The sequence below is a fragment of the Pteropus medius genome, unplaced genomic scaffold (genome assembly GCF_902729225.1).
Source record: "Pteropus medius unplaced genomic scaffold, Ma_sr-lr_union100, whole genome shotgun sequence".
In the NCBI taxonomy this organism is placed as follows: domain Eukaryota; kingdom Metazoa; phylum Chordata; class Mammalia; order Chiroptera; family Pteropodidae; genus Pteropus; species Pteropus medius.
The window spans coordinates 1,401,574-1,426,283 of record NW_024344374.1 but is presented as its reverse complement, the minus strand read 5'-3'; the positions used below and the strand labels follow the sequence as shown (position 1 = coordinate 1,426,283).

Below are 24,710 nucleotides of genomic sequence, written 5' to 3'. Positions count from 1 at the left end.
AAGGAAGGTGATTTATTTATTTTTTTAAATGATACTAGGGAATATAGAAGAAGAAAAGGATGAAAAATCTGTACCAGAGGAGCTATCACATAACTATGAGACTAAGGATTTGTCAGAACCTACTAGAAAACCATCAGCCCGTGCTACACAGAAAACTGACAAGCCTAACAAGCTCCAACAGGAAGAATTCAAGATATGAGAGAAAGTCTGTCAAGATTATGGAAGAACAAACAAACAAAACCAATGGCAGAAATCTGAGAAATGTATCCAGGAATTATGAAACCGTAGGACTTAGAGCCACAGTGGGAAGCTAACCACTGGTTACACAGATAGCATCAAAGAATAGAATTTAGTTTATTACAGTTTCAAGACTATAAACATTAAGCACTTAACTCTATCAGAGGGTACCTTATTAAATCTGGAAGAATGCCTTTGCCCAGAAGCTAGCCTATCTCAACAGACAGGCTTCGAAATAAAAAGGGAGAGGTAGAGCAAATGATGTAAACTGTGCTCATAGAGCTTATGAAGAAAGAAAGCCAATAAAAATACATAAATGACTTCAGGTGTCGATCAGCTTAAAGGAAAATACAGCCAAGTAAAGAAACAGAAAATGACAGGGTTGGAGCAGAAGAGCTGTTTCAGAATTGAGGGAGCAAGTTTGACAGATCTGAAGGTAGAGCCAGGCAGAGAGAGGAAGGCCCTGACAAGGAAGAATTCTACATGTTTGAAAACAGTGAAATCAGCCAGAACATAATGAATGAAAACAATGGTAGGAGGGAAAGTGGAGAGGTAAACACAGCCAGAAAAAGGTGCGGGCAAAGTCGAGATGTTTTATTTCAGTGTGATGAAAGTTCCTGGAAGGCTCTAAGATGAAAGGAACTGGGATCTGATTTAGTTTTTTGATCACTCAGGTTGCTATGAGGAAGAAAGACTGCAGACACCTAAGCACAAGACAATAGTGACTTGGACTAGGGTGGTGGCAGTAAAATTGGCATGTGTCAGATATGATATGTTAGAGGAAGACCAGAGGTAGTCCTAGGAGAAAGTTTCTGGGGGAAGGGAAGCATCACATAAAAGACCTTCAATGTTAATATAACATGTGCACAGGACGGGTCATGCACGAAACTTCACCGTTAGCACTTCTTTAATCTTCTCCTCCCACTGGCTGGTGAGCTCCATGACAGCAGGAGCTGTCTTATTTGTTGCTGTATCTCCGAAGCCCAGCATAATGCTTGGAACACCAGCAGGTACTCTTAAATAACATTTTTTTCATAAAGTCTTGACACTTTAAACACAAGTAAGAAAGTATACTCTAACGAGGATCACCAGCATTTAGTTAAGAGGAGACTCAACACTGGCCTGTAAACACTGAAGCCCTAATAGGTGAATAGGTGAGGGAATTCAGAAAGAACCCTACACTGTTTCAAATAAACAAACATTCACACATTTACTAAGTGTCTTCTACATGTTAGACCAGTGCAGTATGCTGAGAACACATAGGAAACACACCGCCTCTCCTGTCTCCCAGGAAAGTTCACACCCTGGTGGTCCAGACAAGTTACATGCCTGAGCACCAAGAGGACTTGTGCAACCTGCTGAGCAGGGGTCAGTAACTTTCTAGCAATTGCAGAGAATAAGAGGAAGGCAACACAGAAAGAACCACATTAACACCCCAATTTTTAGAAAGGAGAAAAGGAATGCCATAAACTGCAATTGAATGTAATTTCTAGAGCAGATCATCAAAGGAGGGTTTGTAGGCGCTTAGAAAAGGAAAAGGTGAACTAGTAAAAGGCCAGCACTTGTACCTTACTAAGCCGTATCTGGCTAATGTCATGTTCTTATTTGACAGTTAGGAGGATGGATATTGGGAAATGCATGATACACCTGAATTGTATTAAAATTTGCTGATCTGTTGGGATAAGATCAGGGAAAATATACTAAAATAAGAGTCAAGTACATTTGGAACTGCTCAAATGGTCTTAAGAAAAGAGCAAACTAACTACAAAGACATCTTGAAAAGAAATAAAAGATATTTTTAATAATAAAGTAAAATGATAAATATTATCAAGGCCCAAAAATAATGGCACTGAGGATTTCTAAAGGAAACAAGCCAGCCAGACCACACTAGTGACCCCCACAATCAACAAGCCATTCCCCAAATGACTATGAAGACATACTTGGCTTGCTGACCAAATTATCAGATAATAAAAACTTGAGAAAGGAATAGCAAAAATAAAGGATAATAAAGTCAGAATTCTAAAAGCTCATGATAGTCTACGAAACTAGGGAAAAAACAAAATCAACAGTTTTAAATTTTCTAGGGAAATTCAAGTTTCATACGTCTGTTTTAAAAATGCAACATAACAGAAACATCAGGACAGGAATAAAAAAAAGATAACCTATGGCTTTTGGTGGACTGCATGGTAAATTAAGGGAAGTTGTTGAAAAGGCTAATTCCACTTTTGGCAACATTAAGAATCCAGAAGGAAGGACTGACCACATCTGGCTCAGCGAGTTCCTCTCTGTGCACTTCTCTTTGATAAAACTGTTAACACCAGAACTCGTACAGCTGAAAGAGACTTGGACAGTACTTTCAGTAAATGCTAACTGAATACATGCATTTAACTCTGCTCCCTTCCAAAACACTACTGAAATGACAGGTAAGGGATTTAAAACATTTGGAACTAAGAAGCAGTGAGAGAAAGCTGACCTAGAAGATTTCAAAAAGCTAAATTCTGAGTCAACAGTGAAAAAGGCCAGGAAGCAAACCATGTACACCACAAAACTCCACCAAGCCTCGGGAATTAATGCTATAAGGTTTTCTCTGGCATCATGTGCTGTCCAGAGGTCAGCATGTTACTACAAAGCTCAGGAGCTTTCTCTGGCCATTCTTCATAGCTCCCAGGCTAACAGGCCTCCCGAAAATGAATTTCATGGAATAAAACTTTTTTTGAATCCACTTCATATGGCATCTGGATTTCTTACTTGACATGGCAGTATTTGATCTCCCTTCGCAGCACTGGGTGCAATCTTACCCTGTAGAGGCGATTTACTTCCTTGTAAGGCATTATGCTGCACTGTGAGTACCTTGTGGTATGAAAAGCTAAATGAGGTTTTCAACATAGGTTAACTGAGTCAAAGGGATTATAGAATGTTTTTACTCCATAATAAATTTTAAAAGAATTTTTTTTTAATTTGTAATATTTACTTAAAAAAAAAAAAAGATGTCTTTGGAACTGGAGGTGACAGTGGAGCTAAAAATGAAAGGATTCAGTAAAAGGCTGCTTAAGAGCACCCTGCGCAGCTGGCTGCGCAACTAACTGCCTCTCTTCTACCCAGGAGAGTTGTGGCCAGGGGTACCACATGGGAAAGAGAAGTGTAAGTCTACATGTTAAATACTAAGACCAACTCCCATTCCAACCTTCTTTCTCTGCTTGGGTCCCAGAACTCTTACAGCCAGACTAACACCCTCCGGGAGACTAGAACAGACTTCTTTAGGAAAATTTGACCAGTCCAAGAGAAAAGACCTTAAGATATACTAGGCATTTCCCAAAGAAACAGGCGGACCAGACTGCCTTGCAGTGAACCCCACAGTCACTAAGTCCATTCCAAAAAGAATACAAAACAAAAGAATTCAAAAAATCTTTTAGTGCCCTGTACTTAAACAATGAGCAGATAGCCAGAAATTTAAGAAAACTGTTAACATGAATACAGAGACAGAAGAAAGTAAGCTGGAAGAATCAAATGATGCAGATATAGACAGATGTGAATGTAAAATATATGCACAGAGAGATAACACATGTTGTAAAAATGAAGAAAATTAGAGAACAAAATAAAATACCCTAGAAAATTAAGAACTTATAGCAGAAATAAAATACAATAGAAATACTGAAAAATAAATGGAAGAAATCTATCGGAATATGAAGGAGAAGACAAGAAGTTCAGAAATGAAAGATAAGAAAATTAAGAAACAGGGGAAACAGGTAAGAAGGAATTAAAGAAAGTATTCTAGAAAACTTTCTCAGCTGCAAAACACAAATTTCCATATTGAAAGACCCCCATAGTGTCCAGCATAATGGATGGAAATAAATACACAAGAGGCACACCACTGAAAAATGTCAAAACATGGGTTGCAAGTAAGATCCTATAAGGTTTCAGAGAGAATAAAACAAATTTAATACAAAAAAAAAAAAATCAAGAACCAGATGGCATCAGACTTGAACAGTCACCTAGAAGCAAGAAGACAAAAAGGAACAACACATTTTAAATTCTGAAAGAAAATAATTTCCAATCTAGAATTCTACATCTAGCCAAATATTAAAGATGTATGAGATAAGAAAATGGCATTCAAGGTATCAAAAAATTACCTCATGCATCCTTTCTCAAGAAGCTATTAAAGGAGATATATTACCAAATCAAGGCAATAAACCTAGAAAGAAAACACTAGGATAGGAACACCGATGAAAGAAAACAAAAGGTTAAACAAATGGATAACTATACCACATTCACAGATCAGTAAACTCAATATTATTTGACAATTCTTCCCTAATTGATCTAGTTTCAATACAAGCCAAAACAAAATCCCAGAACTTTTTTTGGAGATTATTGACCAGCTGATTCTATAATACGTAAGGAAAGACAAAAGAACTAGAATAGCTAACATAGTTTTCAAAAAAAAACGAGAGAGACCTCACCTAATGTTTATTACCTAATATACACTATAAAGCTACCATAATCAAGACCACGTGCTATTACTGTTAAGACAAACAAATCGATGAAAGAGAATAGAAAGTTCAGAAATAAATGCACACATATATGGATATTTGAAAAAGGTACAGAGGCAATTCAACGGAAAAAGTACAGCCTTTCAAAAAATTGTGCTGATATTAGACATCCATATGCAAACAAAAAAAATCAAAGAAATACAACCTATAGCTTAAACCTTATATAAAAATGAATTTGAAATGGACCACAGACCTAGGTATAAAATGTGAAAGTAACAAATTGTAGGGCAGTGTGTTACCTAACCTGCTTGGTTGGGAAAGTGATCTGAGGGTCTACCTACTGATACAGATATTAACTAATTCTGATGTTACCAGCCTTTCTTCTCACCTGCACCCTCAGAATCTCTGGGCCTTAGATTTCTTAATGATCTGAATCTGTATTTATGCTGTCGAGGAGTTTGGGGAAGGAGCAGGGATAATAAGTACCTGTGTTCAAAGCACCATGTTGGCCAGATTCACTGGTCTCATTCCAAAAATACAGATGTTCTGAACTCTTCACAGACCTTCTGGTTTGAAGGCAGAATAAAAGTTTTCTTCCTCTACTTCTTCATGTTTTCTTACCTCATTTTCCTTACACAGATTTATAAAATAAAGGAAGCCACACAACCATTAAAAAAATTTTTAAATAAATTTTTATAAAGTACATGTGATGCAGATAATTGGGACTCCAACACAAGAAAGACTAAGGGAATCCCCAGTGTCATGTGAAGAGACATCTCAAACTGACAGCTTTGCGGCAGGCCTGAAAAATGGCCAACCCAGATAGGACCTATGGGAGAAATCTCATCAAGAAATTGAAATTGAAAGACTATCTAAGGTATCTGAGCTGACTCAAAGAAATTCACACAACCAGGCAAGAATTTAGAGGTCAATTAGTCATAAATACAGAGAAAACTAGGTAAACAGCAAAACCAGACAACTATTCTCTCTAAGAGTAACAAAAGATTATGTAAGAATGATGAAATGTTACATGACTCAGCTGTGAAGAACATTAAAATAGCCATAATGTAAAGACTGAACACGGATCCTAACAACATCACAATATATCTACAGCAAAAGGATAAGGGGGGCTGAAAGTACATACATGGGATAGAGGCAAGTTGGAAGAGAGCTCAATCTTCATCTTCTATAGTGGAGGCTAAAATTAATGCCCAAAACTAAAGAATCAGCATGCAGTAATATAAGCATGTTAGAATTACAGAGAAGGGAAAGCAAGAGATTTTGCTCAAAGATTTAAAAGTGATGGCCTCAGGGCAACAGAAAATGGAGAAGAGGTTTTTTTTTTCCTTTTTAAAGATGATAACCCTGCTAGAAATGTTTAACTCTTTAAAATATATGCAGGCATAGCTTTGACAAAAATAAAATTAAATAAATTTTAAAAATGAAAGTGTAAGATGAAAACAAGATTATTCAAAATAGGTCAGGATCTGGAATTATGACATTTAGAAATGGTTGTATAAACTAAGGGTTTTTAACTTTAAAACCCACCCCCCCACACAAAACTTGGCACACATTAGAGGCTGATTTCAGTTGTTTTCAGTTACTCTATTTGGCTAATGGGTGCAAAGGAACCAAAAATAAAGTTACATGGACACAGAGCTCAGCTGTGCAAAAAAAGAAATTTCTAGTAACTTCCTGGAAATAGCATTAACTGTCTCAGCCAGCAGTGAGCTCTCTGCTGATTGAGGTATTTAAGCAGAGCCTGGACAAAATCTACTTAGCAGACGTGATACCTTGGTGGGTTGGATGACAGACCTCTTACAGCCCTGCCAGTCTGGTATTCTGTAAAAGGATTCCACATAATAATCTCCTTTGAATTAGCACAATTCCAAAGCAGGACTGGAAACACTGGTAGGTATGGAAGCTCAGGCACTTAGGACATGTATGCTTCTTCCTTCTACCCCATCTCCATCACCTTTTAGCTTTTGAGTTTTCATTTCCGAAGTCTTAAATATATTTACATTTGATTACAAATCACCTAAAATATTTTTGGAAGTAGATGAGGTATAAATACTTAAAGAGGAAAAAAATGCATGTCTAAGTGGGAGGAAGCTGGAAGAGAAACAAGATGTTCTAATGTAGTGGTAAGAGATGAAATGAAGAATCATTCTGGACTCTGTGGGACATTAAGCAGGTCACAGTTACCCAGTTAGGTAGGAGACTGAGACCATAACAGCAGCACTTGGGCTCCTTGGCAGGGTGAAAGGGCAGAAATCTGTGACTCAGTCAATAGAGGCAGATAACTAGCAAGAGAGCCGCCAGAGATTAGTGAAAAACAAAAGCATACATCTGATTTGTTCTACATTTAAGTTTCCAGAATTTTGCATTATCAAAGAACAAAAATCACACCTTGGCTTAAATGCTGGTCATTTCAACACAGAAATAAAAATATTAAACATATTACAGTTACCATCTTTCCTATGGGACTGCCTCAAGAGTCGCTGTGACTTGTCTATAGGCTCCTAAAGCTTTATTTTCTACTCAAGGACAGTATTCTTTTCCTTTCACTCTGCCATAAAATACTGTCATGCTTATAAATACAATAAATTTATCCTAAAGTTTACTGATCGTACCTTGAAAACAATGTCTATGTTCCTTTAGGGCATTTTTGTATTTCTAGCTCTTAGTTTTAAATGTTATTTTAACATCTACCAAATCACCAGCACTGTAAACCAGTTTAACTTTTGGCTACTTAAGAAAGAGATCCAGGTGTGCTCTGACACTCTGTGGAAGCCCCTCCACCCCTCTGTACTGTCTCCCTTTGTAGACTAGAGGGAAAGCCTCATTCTTGGTTGAATCCAGTACTTAGCAGCCTGAACAAAACCCTAGTGAATAAATGTTGGACTGAACCAAGACAATGGGATGGGCCAAGAATTTTCTCTTTATTCTACCAACATTCTTGATTCCTTTACTTTTTTCTTTTCGGTGCCTTCCCGCTGCTCTCAGAGCTTCCTTGCTCTTGCACCCCAGTCACAAGCAGGGGTCGTTTTTGCAGCGGGGCTCTCCACCCCTCAGGTCATACTTTGAAAATATGAAGGATCTGTAGCTTTACCCACTCTGCTCTCAGAAAGGCACAGAGACGGCCCAGAGAGCTTTCACTGTGCTCTTCTGCATGGCGGGCTAGTAGAAAAAGGGGTGGGGTAGGGTGTGGCAGAAGGAAAGCCTCATTCATATAAATCTACTAGTGCTGATTATTTAGCATACTTAGGTGTTGACAAGGCCCAGAGGTCTCTGGCTTATGTGTTCTTTAATGATGTGCATTTTTTCTTTTTTCCTGGCTGGCTAGTATTAACGTCTTCAAGATATTACGATGTAGAAACACACGCTAGCAAGGTCAGGTTCAAAGAATTAACTTAAAGCATTTCGAATAGTACCTAATTTTAATTTTCAGGTTCATTCCTATTTCTCTCTATTGACAAGTTCTATTTTAAAATAATTTCGACAAGCATCGTTAGCACCATAAACAAAAATGTTAGCCTTTGAATACCCCATCCACATTTATTTAATAGATATTTATTGAGGATCTATTATTTGCTTCGCCCACATAACATCATCTCGGACCTCAATTCTTTCTCCAACAAAAAGCAGTCAGCATCTGATCAGCAGGTCTCATCTCCAGATGTCCATTTGAAGTGCTAAGCGATAACATAACTGCTCCTAGTGTCTCTCTCTGCCACAGATCTGGAGGAGAAAAGAAAACTTCCAAGCACAAATGGTTGGTTCCCTCTCCAGCTGGCCTCACCACATTTCAGATCTGAGGTTTGAAACTTGAAGGATCCTTTTGTACATCTCTTATTCTTCCCTAATTTCTTGGAGATCTCAAAATACTAATCTGAAAAACAATTCACATGAAAGGCTTTTAAATTATCATAATATATATGAGTGACCTGAAATTTATTTACATTATTTTGCCAAAATTTTAAAGAACATGTTGAAGTTCTCAGTTTCAGATCTGCAGCGTGATACCTATGGGTTACCTGATCCAAGCACATTCTTAACTCTACCGTGCTCATGTTCGTTGTCACTTAATGGAATTGAAAAGTAATATTTCAAGCACTGTTTCTCAAAATATGTTCTGCAGAATAGTTTTATATATAATGGAAAAAAAAAAAAAAAGGACAAATAAATTCAATGATGTCCAGTTAAGCAAAGCTGAATTGTCTTCCTGGAGGTAAATACAAGGAGCAAAGATTCTTTATAAGCTAATATATACTGTGACTCTACAAACGGGGCGAGGAAGGAGAGGTGAGTGGGAGATGGCATGGCATGAGCAAGAACTTAAAACTTTTCTTGACCTCAGACCCTTTCTTGGAGGACCATCTTAGAGGATCATCCTGGTGTTCTCGGAGCACATACTTAGGGAAACAATGATTAAGGTATTTTTGCACAAGAACATTTGTATCCTTAAATGGGATGGCATGTACAGCACCACTCATTGAGCTGGTAAGTAGCAGGTTCTGGGAAGTATTCTTTCCCGCACCCTGCCTCCCTTCTGTTTGCTGGTCACTACCTCAACAGAAACATGTGTTTTCACTTGGTCTTGGCTTACTTTCTCAGATTAAATTATAAATTTTTAAAAATTATCACCAAAACTAGCACTGCATTCAATTTTTAAATGAAGTGCCTTATTAGAGTATTATTTCCAAACTTCACAACTGAAATCTGTTTCAAACACCAGTGTCTATTCCAAAATATTTTTCTTGATGTAAAAGTATGGCTAGTTTCAAAATACATTTAATATGCTAGATTTTAAAACTTTATGTCTTCTGAAATGCTGTACAACACTTGATGATTTTAGAATTATTATGAAAATACTAAATCACCTGCAAAAGAGATTTGAAAAACTTCAGGGCCTAACAAGCAAGAGATAAAACTCATAAATATGCTGAATTTTTAAAGTAAAGTTTAGTTTATAAAAAGGCAGGGGGAGGGGGAATCTAGCTTTTGCCCAGGTGGTGAAAATCTCTGCCTTCCTAATCTGATCTGAATGTGCGTGGTAATCATTTGTACTAGAGTCAACTTTACTGTGGCCATTTTCTTCACCCTTTCCTTTCTTAACAGCTCTCCAAAGCCTTGTTAGTTATTCAATATTAAACATTAGCATTAATTATATTAACCTTTTCAAAGGCCATAGATCTCCAAAGACTGACTAAATAAGTAAATATATATTCTTTATTTAAAACTGTATTCTCAAGAATCTGAGTTGTGGGGAAAGGACATAACTATAGTCACATTTAGTAAACTTACTGCCATGACAAACTTGCTTAGACTTAAGTTCTTAAAAGAAAATGTAGACGGGCCCACAAGGCAATGCATAGTAGTCAAAGGTCGTCTGTAGTATATAACCACCACTTACAGACTCTGCTCCAAATTGTCACACCGTGACCTCAAGTTTGAGGTGCACTGATTTAAAACACCCGCCCTACACACACACACACACACACACACACACACACAATTTAAATTGAGAGTAAATAGTACAATTTCCGAATTTCAGTAACAGAAAAGTAACAGAATATTAAATCTAAGGAACATTTAATATGTTACTTAAATATAGTTGTTCTCAGTACAGCAGAGAGGAAGATACTGCAGTACAGCAGGAAATACACAAGCTTTTAACTGCTTCTTCTGGCTTTACACTACTTGAGGGTCCTTGGGCAAGCTACCTATATCTTTTGAACCTGCTTCCTAATCTATAAAATGGGGCTAACACTGGTAACCATCTGAGTTGTGAGAATACAATGAAATTTATTATATGAGAACAGACAAGTAGGGAAATGAGCTCTGTAAAACCCCCAATTAATGACTGGTCACCACTATTCCCCGCAGTCATATCTTAGTTGTCTACTCTCATATTTCATTCCCTTTTTTCCCCCTCAGAGACCATTCATCCTTAAAAGCATTCCTTCTATGCATATGACTTAAAGCATTTTCTGAAATCCAATATTGAGTCTTCAATTGCTTATGGGATATTGCTACATGAAGGTATTAATATCAATATCACCTCAAATTCAGTCTATACAAAACTGAATTCATCTTCTCCCCACGAGATGAATCTCCATCTCAACTCCCATGTCTATCAATTATAATACCTTTCTCCAATTGTACGGCATTCTAAACGTTTTATCCCTCTCCTCATCTCACACGTCCAGATTAACTCAGGAAAGGCTGTCCTACTTTCAACTCCATAATGTCTCTTCCCATTTACACTTTTTGGTTTGAGTTTGTGAACAACTTCCTAGGTGGCTTCTGTTTCCCTTTCTGCTACTTCAGGCACAGACAATACTGTCAGATGAATCTTCCTTAAATCAATCTGAAAAACTCTCCATGTCTGCCCACTTCCTTCCCCTTCAAATATTAATGCCTTCCCCATAACTAACATCTGTTTATTCTGGCCAGGTCTCCTTTTGAGACTGGCATGCAGTATAAAAAGCTTCCTTGCCTTTGCTCAAACTGTTCACTTTATTGGGATGCCCTCTCATCTCCTTGCTTTCTACTAAAATCTGCATACTCTCCTACTCTTTGTAAATCCCATTCTTCAAGGCCAGATCAAGGGTCATTTTCAAGAAGCCTACTTTCCAACTAGTCCATCCTTCTTAGTTTCCCCATTCCCTGAACTCCTCACTACCCAAGTTAGCCTTACGATTGCTATTTATGTCACCCTTAGCACCCATCTTTCTGACACAACTAAAAATTTTTGGAAGTCGGGTCCCTTTTCCAACTCCCAAACGCTGTGGGGTTTTGTTGTTGTTTTTTTTTCAAGGGAAGGATTAATGAATGAGGACATCCAAGAGATTTAGTTTACATTAATATGTTAATGTCTGAGATATTTTCATGGGTTGTACAGTTTGCTACAAGCCTATGAGGTAGGTTTTATTATTGTTCTCACTTTACAGCTGGAGAAACAGGTACCAAAGGTTAAAGGATTTGGCCCAAATAACCCAGCTAGTGACAGAGGTGTGATACAAACCCTTACAGTCTGGCTATACAGCACATACTCCAGCCAGTGCACGACGGTGCTAGGAGCCTTTATGGCAGCAGTAGGTAAAGGACTTCTTGTAAGGACAACAGAAAGTCACTCACCCATTAAGGGGGAAAATTTAGTTGGGGATGGTGGCAAAGTGAGACACTTATAATACATTAAATTCAACTGAATTTTATTTTAAGAAAAGAAATTTTACACAAGAAACAATTATGTTTACAATTAAAATCTTTTGCTATTATAAATAAAGACATGTGGAAAGATTCTTACATATAACATAATTGTATTTTTGTATTACTAAATAATGTCAACTTCTTCTATGGCTTTCAATGTATGTTGTCAAACACTGTCCCAAAAGAGTCATTCCAATTTATTCAGCAAATCAATAAAGTATACTTGAGTCAAAAAACCACTTGAGCATTTAATATCATTCTGTTAACTTTTACCAAAGTTACAGATATAAAAGCGGTGTCTCTATGGTTTAAACTGAATTAATTTCATTATCAGCAAGATTGAACATACTTAAATATTAATTTATTATTTTCCCTTCTGTAAATTAGGGATTTGTTGCAGAGATGCAATTTTTATATTTGGAGAGCTCTTTATCATATTCTAAATAACAATGTGAAACTTCAGTTTTATTATTGCTTTACATCAAAAAAAAAAAAAACCTGAAATTAAATAGGAGAAAAAAAAGCATTCTCTTTTTCCTTCTCTCTTCTAGTATATTCCACTCAGTAGTATGGCTCCTTAGGTATATCAGGTAGGGGTAGGAAGAAAAGGAAGGAAAAAGAAAATTTTAGGAAAAAGAAGGGAAAAAATAAGAGAAAAAATGAGTTGAGTACCAATCAGACAAAGATAAATACACATGGAAGTGAGATCAATCAAAAGAGGCAGAGAAGGAAACTGAGGGAACTAGAGGGAAAGGTTACTCTCACCACCAAAGCTCGTGACTCTTGGGAATACAATCAGCTGCTTAACCATATTCCGACCTGAAATGCCCCTTTGTATCCTGAAATTGTCCTCGTCTCAGAACGGAAAAGAGGCAGTGTGGGTGGGGAATAGAGAAAGGTGCTCAGCAGTGGCTGGAGCAGTATCACTGGGGGAATAGGAAGATAACCGACTTTCAACTAAGAACTGTGACAAGCTTTATAATGGAGCTATAAGCAAAATGTTAGGAAACACTGTATAGGTGTGATTTACAGGCAGAAGAAAATGGCAAAACTATGTAACAGATACTACTGGCTGCCTACCCAGATCCTCCCCTTACCCCACACCCCTGCTTTGCTGGCAGGGCCTAATTTCGTTCCTGTGTTGTTCTGCCCTCCACTTGACTCAAAGGGAAATCCGGGTTAGTCTAAGCCAATTACCAGGTCCTTTGCCTCCCCCCTCGCTAGAGATTGTTTAAGGATGTGTATGCAGCCCTCCTTAACTCCTATTAAAGGAAAACCACTGGAGTTTGTCAGCTCAGCAAAAGGCGGGTTGGAAGAACCACATTCATCTTGGGATCATGAGGGGAGTTAAGGGAGGAAAAGCTACCTTTCTGAAAATGACAAAAAGAGAAACAAGGAGAGAACTCAGGTCCTACTGACATCATCAGGCCACTGAACTAACCAACCCAGAAACTACCCTACCTCTCAACTTATATGAGATAATAAATTTTTCTTAAGGTTTTAGCTATTTAGTTAAAGGATTTTTTTTCCTTTCTTACAGCTGAATTCATCCTAAATGGTTCATAATGAAAAAACCTTGTAAGATCATTCTCATCATTACATGATCACAATTCTATATATATAAAAGCAAACTTTAACACCATTGCTGCTGGAACATCGTGAAGTAACCATGTATTTTCAATTTCTTCATCTTTTTGCTATTTTCCTTATTTTACATTATATAAATGTACCCAGAAATCAAATATTTAACAGAAGTGTTTGGCAACCTTAAAAATTAGAGAAAAAAAATACTTTCAAGAGTTTTCTTACTAAATAAATGTCTAAATATGTGGTTGCGAAAAATAAAAAAAATAAAAAATAAATATTTGGTTGTGGGATGTTGTAGAGAGCAGCTAAAAATAGTAAAAATATGATTATTTTTGCACAAAAATATGAATTGAAGTTTATCAATCAAATGGTTTTTAAGTAAATCCTATTATACAACTGATATGAAATCAGAAAGAAGTCCAAGAGAAAAAAACTAACAGCCTCCTGTTGAGTACATAAAAACATACTAAAAATGCAAATCTCTTTCAAAAACCACCTCTTAAAAAAAAGTACTGTTTGATATAATGCATAAATTCAAAATTGGAACATTATGCTATGCTATATTCCAAATAAATGAGAAAACAAAAAATACTAAAAGAGAAATGTTACTGTGCCAGAAACTTTAACCATTTTCACAGAGTGAATTCCCATAATAGAGATAACAATGCCTCTTTAATGACTGACGTTTTTAACCAGCTCAGACACTTTTTCTTTATAACTCTACACATAAAGTCCCATCCATTTGCTCCTGCTATAGAAACACCAGCACTGTAAATACAACTGGCCCATTATTGGAGTGGACTAATCTTTTCCCATCCACCTTAACCTCGTAACTAAAACCTCCCTAAGTACACCTGCTTCATGAATGAGACGCATACTGGCCACAACCAAGCCACTTAAGATTGCTGCAGAAAATTCAGTTAAGAACCTTCTTCTAAAGTATTTATCCTTTCAAAAACTGTTTGCATCGAATTTTGAAGCATCAGAATTACTAAGGCAGGAGTTCATCCACACCCATCCAAGGATTTCTTAATTTGATCAACTATTGCACTAGCATTTATGAATCAGGTATCAGCTAAACACAGATAATAACAGCAATAAACAAAGTAGGTGTGGGACCTGTCTTCATCAGCTCAGTCTAGACCAACGGTCAGCAAAGATTTTCTATAAAGGGCCACAGAGTAAATAGTTGTGCTTGGAGGCCATAAGTTCTGTCACAACTGCTTGATTCTACCTTTATAGCATGAAAGCACCTATAGACAATATGTAAATTAATGAGTGCGGTTGTGTCTCAATAAAACTTTTTTGGGGGGGAGGGGACTTATTTGTAGACAATGAAGTTCAAATTTCATATAATTATTATGAAATAAATTTCTCATGCAATGTTCTTCTTTTGATTTTTTTCAACCAGTAAAAAAATACAGATACCATTTTTAGCATTCTTAGCTTTCAAGCCATGCAAGAACAGGTAGCTGACCAGATCTGGTCCATGGGCTATAGTTTTGCCAACTCCTGGTCTAGACGTTAATACTGTGTAATTATTTGTTTATTGCTTTATGTACTCATGGGGAAAATACATAAGGCTGTGAGAGTTTAATGAAGAGACAAGGCCTGGTTTGAAAGAACAAGGAAACTTTTCTGAAGAAGTGATTTTTAGGCTGAAACTTAAAAGATGAGTAGTAGCCAGCCAAAGGCAGGGGAAAAAAGCAAAAAGTCTTCCAGACAAGTGAAAAGCATATGCAAAAGCCCTAAAAGAAGGAATACAATCAACAGAAGAATCTGTGAGGTTGAAGCACAAAGAATAATAAGCAGCAGCAAGGCATGAGATGATGCTGGAGAGAGATGGAGACCAGCCCACATAGGGTCTTGTTGGCTAGGGTCTAGGATTCTGGTCTTTGTCCTAAGGGCATTCAGAAACTACTAAAGAGTTTCAAGTAGGAGAGGGATACAATCAGCTTTCTGTTTTTTAAAGATCACCAAGGCTGTAATATGAAGAAAAATTAGAAAGGAGTATGCATGAAAACAGGGAGATCTGTAAGCAAGGTTCTGGCCAGATGACAGAAGCCTGGACAGGGTATTGGCGCTGGTATTTAGAAAGTTAAAGAGGCAAGGTGTCATGATTCGATATGGACTAATGAAAGGCAGGTTCTCTACATGGTTTTCCGGTTTCCATACCAGGTCATTGGTTATCATTTGGTGAACCAGAGATACTGAAAAAGGGGTGTGCGTGTAGTATACAAATTTTGAGTTCAGTTTCAGATATGCCAAGTTTGAGTTGCCTATAAGATATTCTAGTGAAAGTGCTAAGTAATCAGTTGGCTATATGGACCAAAGGCTAGGACAGTTTGTTTTGATTCAGTAATTCAGTTTGGGAATTGTCGGTATATGGATTGTAACTGAAACCAAAGGAAGAGATGAAATTACCTAAAGAAAGGGTATGGAACAGTGGTTTTCATCCTCAGCAACCCATGAGAATCACCAGGGGAACTGTAAATTCTGATGCCCAGGTAGCACTGTTGAACAAATGAAATCAGAATCTCTGGGAGTGGGATCAGTGTTTTTTTTAGAGTTCTCAAGTGTTCCCAATGTGCTGCCAATGTTGCAAAGATTAGGAGACTTAAGACATTAAGAATTAACAGTACTACAGAAAGATCAAGAGATAAAGAGACTAAATAGGTTTCTAGTCCTAGAAACCTCATAAGGTAGCTATCTCTCTGCCTCAGACTACTTCATATCTCTAAATTCTAGTTTAGCTCAACAAAAAAGTGAGATAGTAGGACTGGTTTTTCTCTTATTCCCCAGGGTCCCAAAAATCTGAGCCAAAGTTACAAAACTGGAATATCTCTTTCTTCTTGTGGGGCAGGTGGGCAATAGAAAACAGCTATTAACCAATTACCAGTGAATATATAGAATATATTTTTATAAATATTTAACTTCTCCAGCCAATAATATTTTAATGATAGAATTAATACGTCAAAGAGTATTTGATAGTATTTGTTAAACCCGGAAACTTTCTAACTGGATTAGTTTTGCTATATTATATTATGTTGCGCCCTAGCTAATAACTGCAGGAAGTTCAAAATGGTGGCATGAATTTAACTTGGAAATTCCTTCATTCAAAATTTTATTGAGTGGATCTTTTGTAAAAAATTGAGTGAGTTGCAATTTAAGATTTGAAAAGCATACATGTGAGCACAGAAAGAGCGGCATAGGACTCAGACTCAAGACCTAGGTTGAAGTTTAGATCACTTAGTAGCTCTGTAACTTCAGCCAAATTTCCCAGTCTCCAAGCCTCAATTTCCTCAGCTGTAAAATGGAAGTAAAATCAACTTCAGAGTTATTGCAGAAATTCCATGAAAATGGCTGTGAAAAATAGCAATGTGTTTTTACATTATCTCCAGCCAATTTTAACCCTAATTTTAATTTACATCCTTTGTGTAATTAATTCTTCCCTGATACCAGCACAGTATCAGAAAAAGGGGGAAAAACTGTCTTTATGCCATGACTTTTTTGTTCCAGTTGGAGCAAATATACTTTGCTGGACATATTTTAATGGAACAAGTTAGTCTCTGTTGGTAATTTCCACTACACTCTTCAAATTTCATTTTTACCCTCTGATTACAAATCAGATGGAGACTACATTATTATCGAAATTTTGTTAAGAACAGTTAACATACTCAAACGTTAACCAGTATTTATGAACCACTTGACTGTTTTTCATAACCTCCAAGACAAGAGAGCAAGAAAAAGACTGTTAAATATATAACTCTCAATTTGAAGATCACAAGACAAGAAAGTAGACAATTACAATTTCTCCTAAAGTCAGACAGACAAGGGACGGTGTGTTCAATCAGAAAGACTGTCCGCCATCCCTCTTACAATTTCTAAGGTTAGAACTGAAGGACAGAACTTCAGAGCACTTGCAAAAATCTCCTGGCCTCCAAAGCACTGCTGTGAGAAATAATGATCTAGCCATTAACGACAGAGACTTACGGCAATTTGCTAAGTAATCTTTCAAAAGCCTCCTTCATTCAAACTGGTTTGTCAATGGGAAAGAACATTTAATAAATCTGAAGATTTACAAGTGAACTTTGAAGTTTAACATTATAAGAGTAGAAATTATGTGAGGTTATAACAGAACAAACGAATTATGGGGAGTTGGGAATAAATTTTAAGAGTCTTAGGGAGGATTAGTGCCATAAAAAGAAACTCAGGAAGACTGTCTTACTTTTATGTTACCTTTAAAGAGATTTTTAGGCAAAGGTTATCACGTGTTGGCTTGTTTTGAGCAATTACTAATATTAGTAAACAACTCGTAGTTGTCACTAATAAAAAATGAAACATAATTAAGAGCTCTATAAGAGCCCTGACTCACAAGATAGGCTTGAGATTCTTAGATGTACATACCTCATACGGGATAAATTATTTTGCCAATAATTTGCTTTTTCAGCAATGAAATACAAGTTAGCACAGAATATGAAATTTTGATCTAAATCCTAAAAGAGGATAATTATTTTGGTGGCAAACTATGGTATCCAGATGCCGCCAAGAAAATGAAAATACTAGGACAGACTACAAGCGATGAAACAGTTTGGAAGACCATAAACTCTCTAATGAGAGCCTACAACATAGCAAGACAGTATGAGGGAAAATAAATTATATTTCAAAAGTGAATCCCTACTAGAAAAAGAAAACATACTATATTAACACTGATAAAACCTGCCAAGACTTTAAAGTTGCTGACAATACCACTGAAAAAAGCTAAGTTGAAATGCAGATTACCTCAAAGCACATTGTTTTGATGTGCCATTCAGGTTATCATTACAGTTTGCAGACAAGCTCTTTTATGATGTTATAACCATTGCTCTCACTGAAATATAAGCATTGAGCAAAGCACCTAGAAAAAAAGGGAAAACCTGCTCACTGACAAAATAGGAAGGAATATGGAAAAGCCAGGTGAATTTTAACATAAATAGTTCAAATTTGAGTTTAGAAGAGGATGGCTTGGTAAAATTAGTCAACCAGTCCTTGGAAGTGAAAAAGTGCATGGGAAGGGCTGAATTCATATTCAATTTTACTTAGCAGCCAGATGTTCAAAGCTCCATATATAATTCTGTTGACTGACTATTGCTGAGCAATCATTATGTCCAAGGTATAGTGGGGCAATGCAGTGGATACAAAGATGGGGAAAACAAAAGTAGTTCCTATACTCAAGAAGCTTACAATCCCGTAGAAGAGATTAAAGAAACATATTCTGCCTGAAAATACAGTTAAGGTGTCTAAAGAAAGGTTCAAAGTGATGTGGAGGTTCTCAGCTGGAGAAGATTTGATCTTGCATCCCTATTTTGTTTCAACACAACATATAAAGATACAGTATTAATCTAAAGCTGGTGATGCTCCTGAAAGGATCATTAAAATGTCAGCAGACTGGTAACAATTCACAAATGAAGAATGATGCCAACATCTCGAATAAGGGAGGAAAAAAAAAAATAAGGTCTTTGGCACAAAACCTGCTGCTCCTCAATGCTCCACTGAACACTACAAGTCCCTAAAGCTGAACTTAAAGGCACGTGACAGCTGCTGATTGGTTTGAGAAATTCACAGAAAAAAAACGCACCCCTTGGGGTGCATGACACACATCTTGCCTGTAGAACATGGCATGAAGGAAACAGTGGCTCCAAGAGGAAAGAGCAAAGAAAATGTATGTGACAGCATTCTGAAAAGTATAATAGGAGCTAGAGAAATGACAAGACTCGCTACCTGTCATTAGAGTTTTGGTGCAGCAATATTCCTTCCAAATTTAATTGTTCATGCACTAAACAAGTCATCCATAAACTATCAATACTTTCCTGTCTTAAAAGCATTTCACCACCAAAACATATAAAGTTACCCTGTTCTTAAAAGAAATGCAACATAAAAGACCCCTTTGGGGTGAAAATAATATTTAAGTAAATACTAGATGAATAGTACCCAACCTGATCCCTATTCCACCCCCAAATCCCCATTTGAAAGGTATTGTGTAATTCTACATCTTTGTTAACGTGAAAACCCTAGTCTAATGACCTCTCCTCCTTCATTAAAACCACCACATACATACAGTCTTTCTCTTTGCTATTGTAACTAAATAGGAAGGCTTAACTAACTAAACCAATCAGCCCATGATCCTAGTAAGACAAAAAAAGGCACACAGGTAAGCAAACACTCGAAAAAAGAACTGGACAAATAGAATAGAGACTTGAGAAAACATAAACGTCCTCCATTCATCTGCAATTCTAGTCATTTTTCTAACAGATCTCAGATTTTCAGAACAAGTATGCAGGTTATTTAAAACTGAGTTATATATAGTCATTTAGCAGCAGCAAAACACTTCTGGCATTATCACAGATGCTAGATCTCTGGAGGAATTTTTTTACAAACTAGCATTTTTCTTCACCAAGAACTGACGAGCCTTTATTTCTAAAAACAAGAGCCCTAGTCACCCCACCAAACAAACAAATCAAAGACCACCGTTAAATTCTACGCTAATGAAACTGTGAGATTACATCCCAAGCGTTGTCAGAGTCTATTTTTCATACAGCACCACCAGACAGTTTGATGCAGTATTCCTGATTGCTTTTTATCGTATTTGTAAATACACTCACTAATCCACTAAATTGGGTAATTTACAAACAGGTCCTCTCAGTTATTAGTGGCCAGCAGTCAAGTCCTATTACATTTGATCCTTATACAGTTGTCTAAACATTTCCATCCAGGTTAAGGGGATCCGCAAGAGAGAGGGAGGTTAGTGAAATTTGGATGGGGGCAGGGTAGAAGCTAGGAAAAATCTCTGCATCTCAGCCCTCAGCGACAACATTCAGCCAGTGCCCACAGAAAAACTAAATTCGGCACCTCTTCCTCCTGTTACACTGGCAACAAAGAGGGAGTTTCCATAACGCTCCCGTCACCCACCAGGTGCCCAATCCCATTCCCTGCCCTGTCTCCGCGGCTCCTGCAGGGGCCTCGGTGTGCGAAGAGGCCGCGGTGCCCCGGTCAAGGCACAATGGGGGGGATGGGGTGGGAGGCGGTCGAGTGGGATCTGGGAAGTGGGCTGTGGCAGGGCTCCGGGGCCCGCTTAAACACCTGAAATCGGACTGGGGGCGGCGGGCAAGAGAAAAGGGACAGATATCTAATGGAGCAGAAACTGGAATAAGGTGGAAGAGGGGTTAAGGAGGTACTCCTCCTAGGAGCACAGAAAATAGTCGGTGGGTGGGGAGAAGGGGTACTCCACGGAGCAGGGAAGAGAGTAGCAAGGCCAGGAAGATGAGGGAAGGGGGTGCCACCTGGGGCAGAGGAGGCGCCTGTGTGGCCTCTACCTGCAGGCGGGCGGGACGGGCCGCTCAGGTGTGACTGGGAGGAAGAGGCCAAGTCGGGAAGGGGCGGAAAGGAGCTGAGGGCGCACTGAGGGCCGCGCGGAGGAGCCTGCGGGTCGGCAGCCGTGGAGCCAGCGCGGCGGAATCGGCGGGACAGGCGCGGGGGAGAGGCGGGGTGGGGGGCTCTGGAGTGCACGGTGGGCTTAAGGGAGGAAGGCGGGTAGCAAGAGGCATTGGGCGGAGGGCGCCCGTAGTGCAGCGCCGGGGAGGCATCCGGGCGGGCGGCCGGGAGGCGGGAGCCCCTCACCTGCGCGGCGGAGGCGGAGCTGCAGCAGCCCATGGCGGGGCCGGAGGAGCCCGGAGGCGGCGCCGGGCGCGCAGCTACGCCCCGGAGCCCCTCGGCATGCGAGCCGGCGGGCGCCCGGGGAGGGCGCGGCCTGGCCCGGCACGGCTCGGCGGTGACGGCGGCGGCTCGGACGGCGGCGGGGACTCAGGAGGCGGCGCGGCTCGGAGCGAGCGCCGGCCACATCCCCCGGCGGCGGCGGCGGCGGCTGCGCGGCTCCTGTTCCGCTCCTGCTGCTGCAGCTGCTCCCCAGCGGAAAGGGGCGGGCGGCGGCGGCGCCTCCTCCTGTCCCCCGCCTCCCGCCTCCCGCGCCCAGTCCCTCTCCCGATCCCTCTCCCCGGCCGCCGCCTCCTCAGCGCCGCGCGCGTCTCCCATCAGACTCCCCGCCCCCAGTGCAGCGCCGCGCGGGCGGCGGGGCGGCGGCGGCCAAAACGAGGCCGGGCCCTTTGGCGTGCGTCGGAGTCTGCGCGGTGCCGAGCCTATTTAGCGGTGGCACCGAGGCAGAGCGCTGCCTCAGGGCAAGAGGGCACCCGGGGCTGAGGCGCCTGAGGGCTGGGCAGGCTCACTAGTGAAATGGGGCCGTGTTGCTTCCGGACGCGGGAGACACGGGAGAGGCACGCGGAGTTGCTTGCTGTCCCCGCTGGGAGCGCAACCTGAAGACCCTTATGGCTTCTTACCACTCCGAAGACAGCTTTTTATCCAGAGGAAAACGTACATAATAAACCTTATCAGGAAAAGGGGTAGGTAATAGAAGACGAGGAGAAACAAGCATCTGTTACTACTCGCCCCATTTTTCTCATGTTTAAACAGCCTCGAAAGAGGACCAAGAGCCTAACGCACCCAAGGTCAAAATTGTTATCAAGAGCCAAAATAGGGAAAAAGCAGAAAGTTCTCCAGGTTTCTCAACTCAGAGCCATATTAGATCTGAACTAAACTTTCTTATACAGAGGATAGTCCACAAAAAAACAATAAGCGAGTATTCATACATTCATACTAAAAAATATTTGCCGAGGATATACTAAGTAACTTGTAGGCACTGGGAATAAAGAGATAAACAAAAGACAAGTTTCTGCTCTCTTACAAGTCCTCGTTGCTACTGTAACGAGTTAGAGTAGGAGTGGTCACTACCTTCAAAAAATTTGCAGCCTCCAAAGAGTCTCTGGGAAAAAGTGTGAGATGAGAAAAGTTATATAATGGCAGGAATAAAACTATAAAAGTTGTGGGAAATACTAGAGCTATGGTACCAGGCACCGTTATAAGCCTTTTCCATGGTTCATTTCTTCCTGTCAAAGAATGTCTTAATAACAGAATCAGTTAAAAACTTTAAAAAGTTTATTCTCAAAAATGCAAGGGGATGAGACTCTAGAAGGCCTGACCAAATAAAAACAGGAAGTTTTAACAATCACCCAAAGTCTGAGGGGAAAAAAAATAGCATGGGAGTAAGTTAACTTTAATGTGCTTTGGAAAGGGAACTTGACTAAGCAAAGTCAAGATTGGAACCTGGCAACAGCTAACGAAAATGTCAGAGAAGAGTTCCTCCATGGTGTGTTCCAGCACCGTTTCCTAGATCTGTTACTGGATCTAACTTAACCTCCTTCCCCTCCTCTGTGAAACACAGATAATAGGGATGACCATGAAAGTTTGCTATCAAGATTAGATAACATATGAAAGCAACCAGTAGGTTGGTAAGCACTCAACAAGAACTGCATGAGATCCTTAATCTTTCCTCTGCATTCTCCCTGTATTCTTTCAGTTTGATCAGAAGGTCCACCATACCGGTGGGCTGGTGAATTCTAAGTATGTTACCAGTCATACTTAGGATTCATTAAATAGAATGACTCTAGTCCCAATTCTCTTCATAAACTCTACAATTAGATTGTAAACTCTCTGAGGACAAGGGAAAGCATTTTCCCCTTTGTACCTCTCTCAGCAATCTCAAATATTTGTTGAATTATTCAGCGCATCCAAGAATAAAAAAACCTTCCCTTGAGATTTTCCCTCAAAGCCTCAAAGTACATTTTGTTTTTAACTGAGGGAGGAGGCTGAAAGTAAAATTACAGTCTTAAACAAGAAGCCATCTGTCTTCCTTCTTTATAATCAAGGAAAGGGGAGTTGTTTCTCTTAGCGGAGTCAATATGGGAGCATTCCTCTCAGATTATAAAAATCTTTTTGGCTAGTACTGTTATTCCATGTAGTAGCTAGTGCTTATTTTGTAATTAGAACTGCAGAAGCAGATAAATACGTGACACTCTGTGGCAGTGCTTCAGAATAAAATGTATTTCACTTTTTTTGAGGTCTCTTTCCAAGACACGGATGATGGGTCCATGTAACTAAAAGGGAACACATTCCATTGTGTTTGATCTGAACTCCAGTTTCCCCTCTAAGGGATAATGGAACTACGGAATTCTAAAGTTCTGTAAGGTGTTTTGTAAATATACTAATTATGTATGTATGCACCATATATGCATGTGAATGTGATGTCTTAAAATTATACCTCATCATTAGCGTGAGAGAAACTAGCAGCTTCTGAATTTATATTCTCTACCTTCTAAAAAGGAGTCTCTTTCCCATCCCCCTTACACCCAAAGAGGCCTCATAAAAGGAGTGATTTAGAGGGGGCCAAATTACTGTTCCTTTTCATTCTTTCTGATAAACAAGCACACACAGCATTTAATGAAATTAATTGAATTCAGAAATCTCAAAAGATAATTTTTTTTTTCATAGCTGTGATCAAGGTACTCATCTTACCACCAAGAGGTGTCATCAAGGCAAGCCACATGGGAAGGGCTTAGGTTTGTTTTTCTTTTGAGAAAAAGAGGGTTTTTAAATAAAAACTTATGTAAGAACAGCATCTGCACTAACTAGGATGAAATTATAAGGTCTATCAATCTTGGTGCTGCAGGGTAAAAACTGATTACCAGCTGAGCCAAACAGAAATGCTTCCCAGTGGTCCCGTATTGCATAATTGGCCATGTGAATTCCAAGATTTCCAGCTTCAGATGGAGGGCTTGGTGATGGTCACTTACCGAGGGGAACATTGCACTAATGGTCGTTCTGACGATAGTAATAATCATACACATGATTCCAGGTTTTTGCATAACAGAATATAAATAAATACATTTATATGTATAACTGCTCAGAATAGTCCTCTAATTTTTTTTTTTAAGGCATTTGGTGCTTTGGCTGTGTTATTTACGTTTTAGCAAACACTATGTTCGCAGTCGCATCCCACAAGAGCACATTTACCTCAACAGAGTCCCAGCTTCCACATCCGCCCCACAACTTCCTCCTTGAAGCATTCAGGTGTCACTCCTCACCTACCACTCCTCCTCACCCCTGGCCGCCCCGCCCCCGGCCACGGGAAATGCTCCAAAAGAGAAAACTAATTGCAGCCAAAGGCTGTAACTGTTCATTCATTTCCAGAGAGGCAAGAGTAGGTCTCTATTCTTGAAGATGGAAATGTATCTCAGCAACCCCGAAGTTAGAAACCCC

The 24,710-nt window shown here is 39.3% G+C and overlaps 1 protein-coding gene across 3 annotated transcripts in view; it reads right to left on the bottom strand.

Moving 5' to 3' along the window:
* The window catches only part of SLC44A1 (solute carrier family 44 member 1), a 161,308-nt gene extending 139,872 nt beyond the window's left edge, over window positions 1-21,436 (bottom strand). The window contains exon 1 of one of the 3 annotated variants that reach the window (XM_039870611.1): window positions 21,183-21,436. In XM_039870611.1, the coding sequence (XP_039726545.1) occupies window positions 21,183-21,215 (33 nt within the window). In that variant the 5' untranslated portion in view covers window positions 21,216-21,436. The remainder of the gene's footprint in view (window positions 1-21,182) is intronic. The other 2 variants (XM_039870609.1, XM_039870610.1) reach the window with 2 other exon arrangements.
* Window positions 21,437-24,710: the final 3,274 nt, after the last annotated feature.